This window comes from Bombina bombina, chromosome 2 (genome assembly GCF_027579735.1).
Source record: "Bombina bombina isolate aBomBom1 chromosome 2, aBomBom1.pri, whole genome shotgun sequence".
NCBI lineage: Eukaryota > Metazoa > Chordata > Amphibia > Anura > Bombinatoridae > Bombina > Bombina bombina.
Window position 1 is genome coordinate 824201091 of NC_069500.1, and position 13957 is coordinate 824215047.

The window sequence follows — 13957 nt, forward strand, 5'->3', positions numbered from 1 at the left end:
CACTTTCTCAATTATCTCATATGGGTCCTGCCAAGTAGCCAAGAATTTATTTTCAACTGTAGGGACCAGAACTAACACCCTATCCCTAGGTTGAAAGACCCTGGCTCTAGCATTACGGTTGCAGCTGTACTTTTGTGCTTCCTGTGCTTTTCCCATATGTTCCCTTACAATGGGCATGACAGCTTCCATACGATCCTGCATTTGGGAAATATGTTCAATAATACTTCAATAAGGTGTTGTCTCTTGCTCCCAAGTCTCTTTAACTATATCTAGTAATCCCCTGGGATGCCGCCCATATAACAGTTCAAATGGGGAAAAACCTGTAGAAGCCTGGGGAACCTCCCTGATAGAGAACATTAAATAGGGTAACAGAAGGTCCCAATTTCTCCCATCTGTGTCAATTACCTTTCTTAGCATACTTTTGAGAGTTTTGTTAAACCTTTCTACTAAACCATCAGTCTGAGGGTGATATACTGAGGTCCTTAGTTGTTTTATGCCAAACAACTTACACAATTCTTTTGTAACCCTGGACATAAATGGAGTTCCTTGGTCTGTCAAAATTTCCTTAGGTATCCCGACCCTGCTAAACATTAGCATGAGTTCTTTTGCTATGGACTTTGCAGAGCTGTTACGAAGGGGAACTGCCTCAGGATAGCGTGTAGCATAATCAAGGATTACCAGTATATACTGATGTCCTCTAGCAGATTTAACCAACGGACCCACCAAGTCCATAGCAATTCTTTCAAAAGGCACATCAATTATAGGCAAGGGCACTAAAGGGTTACGAAAATCTTTAGCAGGAGCTGTAAGTTGACACTTAGGGCATGAAGCACAATAATCCTTGATGGCTACAAATATCCCTGGCCAATAAAACCTTCTAAGAACTCTCTCTTTGGTTTTCTCAACTCCCAAATGCCCCCCTAGAATGTGGTTATGTGCTAGATTTAAAACAGTGTTCCTAAAAGTCTGGGGCACCAAAAGTTGTTTAACAATGTCTGTTCCTTTCTTCTCTACACTATATACCAAATCATTAACTGCTTAAAAATAAGGATAGGGTAATACATTTCCTGGCTGTGTCACAACATCATTTATAACCCTGATATTATTTCTTGCCTCTACCAATGTTGGATCCTCCCATTGGGGTTTTTTAAAATTACCAGGGCCACCAACCAGATCTATCAAATCATCAATATTTTCCGAGCTAGTACTTGGTACTTCATTACTCTGAGAAGGTTGATCACCTACTAATACAGGCATAGGGCAATAAATCTTATTTTTCTCCTTTTCAATGGAACCCCTTCAAAATCAGTTTCAGAGAAAGGAAATACATAAATATCAGAAGTTTGACATATTTCTGGAGATTCCCATAACTCCAGAAATTTTGGAAAATCTCTCCCTATCACCACCTCATGGGCTAAATTTGGTACTACACCAACACAATATTTTAACTTACCACACTGAGTCTCAATCTCCACCTCAGCTGTAGGATATTCCCGTTTATCTCCATGAACACAGATAATTCCCATTTTTTCCCCATAATCTAATATTGCATCTGGTACTAAAGATTTAGCCACTAGTGTGACCATACTTCCTGAATCAAGCAAAGCCCTAGACACTTTACCATTAACCATCACAGTAAACCAATGGGAATCATTATTAACAGAGCTGTTGCTATTAGACAATAGTGAATGTGCAACATTACAGTCCATAAATTCATCTTTATCACAGTCTCTAGCAATATGCCCAACCTCATTACATTTAAAACATCTTACAGGTTGGTTATATTTAAATGTTTCCTTAATTCCTGGGGAAATGTCTCTGGTGTTTTGCCTATACACCTGCTGCTCTCTTATCCCCTTTATCCCCTGAACAGTCTTACCAGTTCTTGTAGAGCTCTGGGACTTGGGATTGTGGGGCTGATCCATTGAAGATTGTTGCAAAACTTCTCCTGAAGCTATAAATCTTTCGACCAATACAATCAACTGAACCGCTGTTTGAGGATCACCTTGATTAACCCACCGCCGCAGGGAAGCAGGTAATCCACGCTGAAACCGGTCCATCACCAGTAGTTCCACTATTTTGGTAGTCGAATTAACCTCTGGTTGCAGCCACTTCCTGGCAAGGTGTATAAGGTCGAACATCTGGGATCTTGCAGCATTATGAGATGAAAACATCCAGGAATGGAATCTTTGTGCACGGACTGCCGAAGTCACCCCCAGGCGTGCAAGGATTTCTGCTTTCAATTTCTCATAGTCACCAGCTTGTGCTGGCTCTAAATCAAAGTAGGCCTTCTGAGGTTCACCACTAAGAAATGACGCAAGTATACTCGCCCACTCAACTGTCGGCCATTTTTCTCTTTCTGCTGTGCGTTCAAATGCCAAAAGATACGCCTCAACATCATCAGCTGCTGTCATTTTTTGAAGATAATGACTAGCCCTTATTACTCTGGAACCTTGGCTGCCACCAACATATTCAGAGTTCAGTCTTTCTGATATGGCTTGAACCTCTCGTTGCAGAGTCTGTGTAGCACTTTGCTGCTCCTCCCGGGTCTTCCTGAATGTCTCAGCTTGCACAGCAGCCATCTGTTGTATCAACAATTCAGTGTTCTCCTTCTGTGATTTAGCCAGCAGCATAGCACTCTCTGACTGGGCCAAGACCAACTGTTGCAGTGCTGCACTATTTTCAGCAGCTTTTCTGTTAGTCTCCTGCTGTATAGCATTAGAATGGATCAAAGCTTTAATGACTTCCTCCATGTTGCTTGCAGATTATTATGCCCACAGACATACAACGTGGTTGCCCGGATTCTCCACCAAGTGTGACAGGAACACTTTTAACCAAGGTCTTCTACGGCACAAATGCAGCACAGGACAATCCACTGTAGTTTAAAAGGCTTTATTTTTCACAGCAATAACAAACAGGCAGTTAATTTTCAAAAGAGGGAAATCCTTCATCTGCAGCAAAGTTAAGTGCTTTTAAATGTGTCCCAGCACTTCACAGCATTCCACAAGTGCTTTGTAAAAATAATGTCATTTTACAGTTCACAGGAACAAAAGTCTTTTACACAGTGTAACAAACACACACACCAGCTTCTGTAGCTGTATATCTCTCTCTCAAGGCCTAAGTGAGGCTGCTATTTAAACCCTCACAACTTCTAATTAGCCACACCTGTGATTAGCTGTTGGACAGCTTCACAGCTGTCTGGGATAATCAAATACACACTCTTTCTCCCTGGGGTTTTAACTGAAAGGAGAAATAGCATGTACAATGCTTGGTCTTAAATATCTTCCATTTATAACCAGACCTTGCTTTCTGTCACAATATATATATATCTATATCTATATATATATATATATATATATATATATATATATATATATATATATATACATACACTATATGTATAAATATATATGTGAGTCTCACTACTGCAAATCCGTATCTCATCTCATGTCACTCTCCCTCTTGCTTTTACTTACTGCTGGGGACATCTCCCCTAATCCTGGTCCCCAACCGTGCACATCCATGTGTACCGTCCCATAGATTCCAAAAACAAAACTCTGCAAACCTTACTCACATTCCTATTGCATCAAAAGCCACTACCCCTTTCACTTGCACACTCTGGAACTCTCGCTCTGTTTGCAACAAGCTCACTTCTATACATGACCTCTTCATCTCCCGCTCCCTCAACCTTCTGGCCCTAACAGAAACCTGGCTCTCTCCCCTAGACACAGCATCCACTGACAAGGAGGTGGTGTAGGTATTTTACTTTCCTCTCATTTCACCTTTCAACAAATACATCCCATCTCTTCACTCACATTTCCCTCATTCGAAACCCACATGATTCGCTTATTCTCCCCTCTCTCTGTACGTGTTGCAGTCATATACCGACCCCCTGGCTCCTCATCTCAATTTCTAGATCACTTGGCTGCCTGGCTACCTTATTTTCTTTCCTCAGACACCCCTGCCCTAATTATTGGCGACTTCAACATCCCTCTTGACAATCCCACTGCCTCATCTGCAAAACAACTTCTGCAACTCACTTCCTCTTTCGGTCTGTCACAATGGACTGATTCTCCCACTCACAAAGACGGTCACTCTCTTGATCTGATCTTTAGCTAAATTTTACTATATAAGGTCTAAAAAAAATCTCAAATATTTTGTTTGATATATCTCCACTGTGGCAATTTTTTGATCAATGGACTCTATTAAACATAATGGGCTAGGTTCACCAATCAGTTTTCACATCAGCAAGTGAAATGCAGATTTAAATCAAGAGATTTATTCAATCTGCAACTTTCCAATCGTGGTTGCTCTCAGAGTATTTCTGGGTTTGTACTGACTTGCCAACCCCTTGCCACTATGGCAAGTGAGTTCTTATAGACAATACATTTCACCCATTCTACATGAGTGTCACCTAGGTGTCCAGTATTCAACCCAACAGTCCAATATGTTAGCAGGCTGTACAGTAAATCTATACAAAAATACTAAACAATTAAATGTCCAGTATTTTTAAAGTCCCCTAAGTGTCCGCTAAATTTAAAGGGCCTCTTATGCATATATGCTTTACAAATAGGGCCTAAAAATGACACTGTGCAAATTCTATTATATGTACGTATGTGTGTAACTAGTATCCAAAAATGTAAAACTGTTGAAGTGTATGTTACTGGCAACCAAGGGGATAAAATGACTGCATAGTTGTGAAAAATATATATGGTGTGGTCTTGGGTCAAGCTTTTGGTGGAAACCCACCTTACACCTGAAGGTTCTCCAGTGTTTTTGTTGAGCACAGCTGGAAACCAAGTGTCACCATCAGTCAACAATACAAAGGAAACTATTTTTCTTCCAATTGTTTTCTTTAAATATGCCAACTGATTCCAAAAGCAAAATAAAAGATTAAACAATAACATACCCACCTATATGGCATTGTCATTTCATAAACAGTTCCACTGAACTCAGCTGTCCAATAATAAACACCTGTCAACCAGGTGAAAAAATACTTATTGTTCAATGAAAAAAAGGTTTGGGGGATGAATAGTAACCCCCCACCAAAAAAAAACCCAACAACACTTTGTTAGATTGTTAAACATATATACCAATACAAATAATCAGAAATAAACTCTTCTCAAATTCAAACTGAAGAATGATTTTGATGTTAAAAAATTATTTTGCATTCTCATTAAAGAAATATCTTTAAGAATATTAGTTTAATCCATTTAATAAGACCCCATGGGGTCTATTTATCAAGCTCCATTCAGGCTCGCCAGAAACATAAGATATGAAGCAGCGGTCTATAGACCGCTGCTCCATAACCTGTCCGCCTGCTCTGAGGCGGCGGACAGAAATCAACCCGATCGAATACGATCGGGTTGATTGACATCTCCTACTAGCAGCTGATTGGCTGCGAATCTGCAGGGGGCGGCATTGCACCAGCAGTTAAAGGCAGACAGCGTATGCTGTCGGCATTTATCGATGTGCGGCAGACATGGTTCGCTATAGCGGATCATGTCCGTGCACACAATGATAAATGGACCCCCATATGTGTAATTATTTATTTTTGAGGCAAAAATTATAAGGAGCAAGTACTAAACATGCATTTTAGTGTATATTACAGAAGTTATATTGTCTTCCACGTACCTTGTTTAGGATGCCAATGCAAAACGTTGGATAGAGTGTGTATAACATAGCATTAAACAACAGGAACCAGGTATCATAAACAGGCTAGAAAGGGGAAAAAAAGGTAAAAGGAAATTGGTAAAAACAAATAAACACATGGATATACTTAGAACATCAATTAAAACCACATTTGTAAAAACTGTGCATGGTTCTCTGTTCATGATCCATGAAATTAAGTGTGTGTCTTTAAATTGTATATTTAAAAAAAAAGTTATATTTTTAATCCACACCAGGGATGCCCTATTCAGTGGATGGGGAGATACAGGTAGTATGCAAGTTGTATTCATGTATTTAGTATAGTACAGTGTGCACATTGTGCTTGTCTCTACCTAGAGAGGCCAAAAAAGCATTTTCAGTAACTTACGTTTTATTTTTCAAAATCTTGCAAATCGATAGCTAGTTTAGGTAATTTTCAGCATTTTGAAGAAAAAACAAAAAACAAACAAAAAACAACTAGACCATAGTTTTTTTTTACACAAATGCAAGCACTGTTTAATGTCCCTTTAAAGAAAGCTATTAACAAGTTGAAGAGCACTGTACTAATGAAAATAGTGTTTGTCAACTCTTAAAGGGCCATTGTATTATTGTATATTATTATTTTTTTTCTTAGAGAAAATAACTCATTGTGTAGTTCATTAACAAATCTAGACAGGCCAGAAGGCTTGTTTTTCCCACAGAAAACCTCTGAATTACATTATTTCCAATGCAGCAAAGGATTCTGGGTAAGATATGCAAATTAGGTTCACAATGACACACCTTTTTACTTTAAGTCTGCTTTTCAGCAGATTCCCTTTATGTCAAAGCATCGCTGTTCACACAGTTTATAAGCTTTGCTAGGGTTAGTGCAGTGATTCATAACCATCCCAGGACAGACTGGTTTTTGCCACTCATCAGCTGGGAGAAGGTTTGAATCACTGCTGGGTGAAGTTGATTCCGGGCAAAATACAACATTTATAATTAGGGGAGATAAAAGGTGAGTTAAAAATGTTCCACTATGCACAAATTATAGAGAAAATAACTCATTGTGTAGTTCATTAACAAATCTAGACAGGCCAGAAGGCTTGTTTTTTGTTTATTTTTTTTCTTCAAATAGGGCATTTCATAGTGTATTAGACTTTTCAATTGCTTTTCTATGCTGTGAGCTTACCACATTTCTTGAGGATGTTTCTCCCTTTCCAACAAAAGAGTTGAGGGAGTTGTTTATCTGTATAAATTTAAAGGGATACTAAAGTATTTTTTTAATTTGTGGGTATCATATATCAGAATTCATTTGTGGTGTTTTTAACACTCTAATCCATATTACAAGTGGCTCTGTTTAAATTACTGTAAATTCGATTGCGCAAACTCACAGTAATTTATGCTCCTCATATTTTCTATGGGCGGTGTTGAGTGGCAATGCCCACTGGTATTACAAGTGAAAAGGTAAATGTGATCGCTCAAACTTACTCACATTTAACGCTCAAACTTGACTGGAGGAAGCAGTTGCACTAAACTACTCTATTAACCCCTAAACTGCCCCACTCCCACATTGCAAACTACCCCTCTACATTATTAACCCCTAAACCACCAGTGCCCCCACCACAAACTACCGCTCTACACTATTAACCCCTTAAACGCCACACCCCAACATCTACCTTTATATAGGGGTATCCTTGCATTCCCATTAACTGATTTTCAATTTCAAATTTAAATCAGCCAATAGAAAAAGCTTTCATTCTATAGGCTGATTTTAAAATCAGTCAATAGGACTGCAAGGGTACCCCTATATAAGAGGATGTTGAGAATGGAAGATAAGAAGATGGATGAAGATAAGAAGAAGACTGCCGCTGGGATGAAAATGGACAACCACCAAAATGAAGATTAAGTGCTGCTTAAATTTGGCAATTTTTAGGGTATTTTTTTAGACAACATTTTTTGGGGGTTTACTTGTAAATTTGTGTAGTGTTTTTTTATTTTAAAAGAGCTAAATCACTTTAGGGCAATACCACTCCTGCTTGATGCGGGCCACCACTCGAGGAAGAAGTGGTAATGGAGGAAAAAGATATGAGTTTGAATCTCCAGGGCATTGCTAGTGCATCTATTAGGATCCCTTGGGGATCCCTCAACCTCAACCCATACATAGGTAGCTTGGTATTAAGATGGGATGCCATGAGATCTATCTCCAGCGTCCCCCACTTGCTGCATATCTCTGCAAACACCTCGGGATGGAGAGACCATTCCCCTGGATGGAAGGATTGCCTGCTGAGAAAATCCAAATCCGCCTCCCAGTTGCCACTTCCGGAATGTGGATCGCTGACAGCAAACAGCTGTAGGCCTCCGCCCACTACAGATTCTGAGATACTTCCTTCATCGCCAAGGAACTTCTCGTTCCCCCCTGATGGTTGATGTAAGCCACCAAGGTTATATTATCTGATTGGAATCTGATAAACTGGGACAAACCCAGGAGTGGCCAAGCCTTCAAGGCCTTGAAGATTGCCTGTAGTTCCAAAATATTAATCGGAAGGGAGGACTCCTCCTGAGTCCACAACCCCTTTGCCTTCCTGGCACCCCAAACAGCTCCCCATCCGGATAGGCTTGCGTCCATAGTCACAATCTCCCAGGATGGTTTTAAGAAGCATGTCCCTCAGGACAGATGATCTGGACAGAGCCACCAAGAGAGCGATTCTCTCGACCGGCTGTCTAATACAATCTTTTGAGACAGATCTGAATGAACGCCGTTCCTCTGCCTCAGCATGCACAGTTGTAAAGATCTGAGGCGGAACCTGACAAAAGGAATGATGTCCATGCAGGACACCATGAGACCAATCACCTCCATGCACTGAGCCACAGAGGGACTCAAGGAGGTCAGGAGGGCAAGCCATGCTGAAGTTAGCTTGCAACGTCTCTGGTCTGTTAGAAATATCCTAATGGATATGAATATGGAGTCTATTATAGCACACAGGAATTCCAACCTGGTACTTGGGATAGGAGAACTCTTTTCAAAGTTTATCTTTCATCCATGTGATTGAAGAAGAGTGAGAAGGGACTCAGAGAATTCTTCCGCAAGAGTAAAGGATGGTGCTTGCACCAGAATATCGTCCAAGTATGGGGCTACTGCAATACTTGGAGTTCTGGCAATGGCTAGAAGAGCCCCCAGAACCTTCATAAAGATTCTTGGAGCAGTAGCTAGGCCAAATGGAAAGGCAGTGAACTGGAAGTGCTGGTCCAGGAATCCAAACCTCAGGAACTGAAAGTGTTCCCTGTGGATTGGAACATGAAGGTAAGTAAGTGGTCATAAACTGGCCTTCCTGAATTAAAGGAAGGATGGACCTTATCATCTCCATCATGAAGGAGAGGACACTGAGAAATTTGTTTAAGCTCTTTAGGTCCAGAATTGGTCGGAAAGCTCCCTCCTTCTTTGGGACCACAAAAAGGTTTAAATAAAACCCCAAACCTCTTTCTTCGATAGGCACCAGGACAACAACTCCTAAGGAGGATAGATCCTGAACTCACCCTAGAAAGGCATCTCTCTTTTTTGATCTGGTAGACAGATTCAAGAGAAGGAATCTGCCCCTTGGCGGATGAGATTTGAAGCCTCTCTCGTATCCCTGAGATACCACCTCCAGGACCCACAAATCCTGTACGTCCTTGAATCAGGCGTCTGAAAAAAGAGACAGTCTGCCCCCTACACGATCATGCTGATTTGTTTTCGGCGGGCTTCTTATTCTGCTTGAATTTATTCCAGGACTGAGCCGGCTTCCAAGTACTCCTGGGCTACTCGGACTTGGAGGAGGATTGTTGTCTTTGGGATTTGTCAGAACGAAAGGAACGAAAATTAGAAGATTGTTGTCCCTTAGACTTGTTCTTCTTATCTTGCGGTAGGAAGGCACCCTTGCCTCCGGTAACCGTAGAAATAATGGAGTCCAGGCCTGGACCAAATAAAATCTTTCCCTTGAAGGGAAGAGAAAGGAGTCTGGACTTAGAAGTCATATCCGCAGACCAAGACATCAGCCAGAGCACCCGACGGACTAGGACCACAAAGCCAGAGGCCTTTGCATTTAGTCGCATAATTTGCATGTTCGCATCACAGATAAAAGAATTAGCAATTCTCAGAGCTTTAATTCTGTCTAGAATATCCTTGAGGGGAGACTCCACCTCGAGGAGTTCCTAAAAAGAGTTGCACCAGTAGGTAGCCGCTTCGGGAACTGCAGCCGCCAGTTGAAACAAAAATCCTGTATCTTGAAACATCTTTTTCAGAAAGGTTTCCATTTTCTTATACATCGGCTCTCTGAACGAAGAACTATCCTCAAGAGGTATAGTAGTATGTATAGCAAGCGTAGAGATAGTACCATCGACCTTAGGAATGGAGCCCCACAAATCCAATTGAGAGTCCGGGACCGGGAACAACATTTTAAAAGTAAACGAGGGGGAAAAGGAAGAACCATTCTTTCCCATTCATTCTTAATAATGTTCACCATCTTAACCGGCACAGGAATAGTCAAAAGAACTTTCCTGTCTTCATAAACTCTGTCTAATTTAGGTATCATAGGTTCTTCAGGCAGCGTGGCCTCTGAAACCTTTAACGTAGACAGAACCGCCTTTAATAAAAAACCCAAGTGCTCAATTTTAAATCTAAAGGATGGCTCCTCCGCAGCAGGAGGCTTAGATGCTAAGGACTTCCGACCCAGAAAGTTCACCCTCTGAAGCTACAGAGGTTTACTCATCATCAGATAACTGGGACATAATAGCTAAATCCGATAAATATTTAGATGACTCCAGGTCAGGAGAGCTATGTATAACCTTTCTCTTGTGTTTGTTAGAGCGAGGTAATGCACTGAGGGCCGCAGACACCGTTGTTTGTAACTGAGCAGCAAAGTCTTCAGGAAGAAGGCCCCCTCTGGATGGAGGATTAGATGTGCTACGGGGAACTGCATGTGGAGTGGATAATGTAGCAAGAGTAGTAATCTCACGGGACGCCGAGTCCTGAGAGGTAGACAGCTCAGAGGGACTAAAAGCCTTAGCAGGCTTGTCTCCCTTCTTAGTGTTGAGGGATATGGAACATAATTGAGTGGGCGGGAAAACCACGTCCTCCTCACAATATAAACAGGTAGGATTTAGTACAGAAGGAATACCTTCTAACATGTCAGAGTCCTCCATAGCTCAGGTTAAACCCACAGAAGGACACAAATAAAAAACAGAATTTATGCTTACCTGATAAATTACTTTCTCCAACGGTGTGTCCGGTCCACGGCGTCATACTTACTTGTGGGATATTCTCTTCCCCAACAGGAAATGGCAAAGAGTCCCAGCAAAGCTGGCCATATAGTCCCTCCTAGGCTCCGCCCACCCCAGTCATTCGACCGACGGACAGGAGGAAATATATATAGGAGAAACCATATGGTACCGTGGTGACTGTAGTTAGAGAAAATAATTCATCAGACCTGATTAAAAAACCAGGGCGGGCCGTGGACCGGACACACCGTTGGAGAAAGTAATTTATCAGGTAAGCATAAATTCTGTTTTCTCCAACATTGGTGTGTCCGGTCCATGGCGTCATCCTTACTTGTGGGAACCAATACCAAAGCTTTAGGACACGGATGAAGGGAGGGAGCAAATCAGGTCACCTAAACGGAAGGCACCACAGCTTGCAAAACCTTTCTCCCAAAAATAGCCTCCGAAGAAGCAAAAGTATCAAATTTGTAAAATTTGGCAAAAGTGTGCAGTGAAGACCAAGTCGCTGCCTTACATATCTGGTCAACAGAAGCCTCGTTCTTGAAGGCCCATGTGGAAGCCACAGCCCTAGTGGAGTGAGCTGTGATTCTTTCAGGAGGTTGCCGTCCGGCAGTCTCATAAGCCAATCGGATAATACTTTTAAGCCAAAAGGAAAGAGAGGTAGAAGTCGCTTTTTGACCTCTCCTTTTACCAGAATAAACAACAAACAAGGAAGATGTTTGTCTGAAATCTTTAGTAGCCTCTAAATAGAACTTTAGAGCACGGACAACGTCCAAATTGTGTAACAAACGTTCCTTCTTTGAAACTGGATTCGGACACAAAGAAGGTACAACTATCTCCTGGTTAATATTTTTGTTAGAAACAACTTTAGGAAGAAAACCAGGCTTAGTACGCAAAACCACCTTATCTGCATGGAACACCAGATAGGGCGGAGAACACTGCAGAGCAGATAACTCTGAAACTCTTCTAGCAGAAGAAATTGCAACTAAAAACAAAACTTTCCAAGATAGTAACTTAATATCTACGGAATGTAAAGGTTCAAACGGAACCCCTTGAAGAACTGAAAGAAATAGATTTAGACTCCAGGGAGGAGTCAAAGGTCTGTAAACAGGCTTGATCCTAACCAGAGCCTGAACAAAAGCTTGAACATCTGGCACGGCTGCCAGTCTTTTGTGTAGTAAGACAGATAAAGCAGAGATCTGTCCCTTTAGAGAACTTGCAGATAATCCTTTCTCCAAACCTTCTTGTAGAAAGGAGAGAATCTTAGGAATTTTTATCTTATTCCATGGAAATCCTTTGGATTCACACCAACAGATATATTTTTTCCATATTTTATGGTAAATTTTTCTAGTCACAGGTTTTCTGGCCTGAACCAGAGTATCTATAACAGAATCTGAAAACCCACGCTTTGATAGAATCAAGCGTTCAATCTCCAAGCCGTCAGTTGGAGGGAGACCAGATTTGGATGTTCGAATGGACCCTGAACAAGAAGGTCCTGTCTCAAAGGTAGCTTCCATGGTGGAGCCGATTACATATTCACCAGGTCTGCATACCAAGTCCTGCGTGGCCACGCAGGAGCTATCAAGATCACCGAGGCCCTCTCCTGATTGATCCTGGCTACCAGCCTGGGAATGAGAGGAAACGGTGGGAATACATAAGCTAGGTTGAAGGTCCAAGGTGCTACTAGTGCATCTACTAGAGTCACCTTGGGATCCCTGGATCTGGACCCGTAGCAAGGAACCTTGAAGTTCTGACGAGACGCCATCAGATCCATGTCTGGAATGCCCCATAATTGAGTTATTTGGGCAAAGATTTCCGGATGGAGTTCCCACTCCCCCGGATGGAATGTCTGACGACTCAGAAAATCCGCTTCCCAATTTTCCACTCCTGGGATGTGGATCGCAGACAAGTGGCAGGAGTGATCCTCCGCCCATTGAATTATTTTGGTCACTTCTTTCATCGTCAGGGAACTCTTTGTTCCCCCCTGATGATTGATATAAGCAACGGTCGTCATGTTGTCTGATTGGAACCTTATGAATTTGGCCTTTGCTAGTTGAGGCCAAGTTCTGAGAGCATTGAATATCGCTCTCAGTTCCAGAATGTTTATCGGGAGAAGAGACTCTTCCCGAGACCATAGACCCTGAGCTTTCAGGGATTCCCAGACCGCGCCCCAGCCCACTAGACTGGCGTCGGTCGTGACAATGACCCACTCTGGCCTGCGGAAGCTCATTCCCTGGGACAGATGGTCCAGGGTCAGCCACCAACGGAGTGAATCTCTGGTCTTTTGATCTACTTGAATCATTGGAGACAAGTCTGTATAATCCCCATTCCACTGTTTGAGCATGCACAGTTGTAATGGTCTTAGATGAATTTGTGCAAAAGGAACTATGTCCATTGTTGCAACCATCAATCCTACTACTTCCATGCACTGCGCTATGGAAGGACGAGGAACAGAATGAAGCACTTGACAAGAGCTTAGAAGTTTTGATTTTCTGACCTCTGTCAGAAAAATACTCATTTCTAAGGAATCTATTATTGTTCCCAAGAAGGGAACTCTTGTTGACGGGGACAGAGAACTTTTTTCTTTGTTCACCTTCCATCCGTGAGATCTGAGAAAGGCTAGAATGATGTCCGTATGAGCCTTTGCTTTTGACAGGGACGACGCTTGTATTAGAATGTCGTCCAAGTAAGGTACTACTGCAATGCCCCTTGGTCTTAGAACCGCTAGAAGGGACCCTAGCACCTTTGTGAAAATCCTTGGAGCAGTGGCTAATCCGAATGGGAGGGCCACAAACTGGTAATGTTTGTCCAGAAAAGCGAACCTTAGGAACTGATGATGTTCTTTGTGGATAGGAATATGTAGGTACGCATCCTTTAGATCCACGGTAGTCATAAATTGACTTTCCTGGATGGTGGGTAGAATCGTTCGAATAGTTTCCATTTTGAACGATGGTACCCTGAGAAATTTGTTTAGGATCTTCAAATCTAAAATTGGTCTGAACGTTCCCTCTTTTTTGGGAACTACGAACAGATTGGAATAAAATCCCATTCCTTGTTCCTTTATTGGAACTGG

The 13957-nt window shown here is 41.9% G+C and overlaps 1 protein-coding gene across 1 annotated transcript in view; it reads right to left on the reverse strand.

Annotated features, from left to right (window-relative positions):
- LOC128647319 (phospholipid-transporting ATPase IC-like) overlaps positions 1 to 13957 on the reverse strand; it is a 304249-nt gene that overhangs the window by 42437 nt on the left and 247855 nt on the right. The window contains exons 21-22 of the mRNA XM_053700103.1: positions 5635 to 5718; positions 4755 to 4868 (exon numbers count right to left, since the gene is read on the reverse strand). Coding sequence (XP_053556078.1) covers positions 4755 to 4868; positions 5635 to 5718 — 198 coding nt within the window. The remainder of the gene's footprint in view (positions 1 to 4754; positions 4869 to 5634; positions 5719 to 13957) is intronic.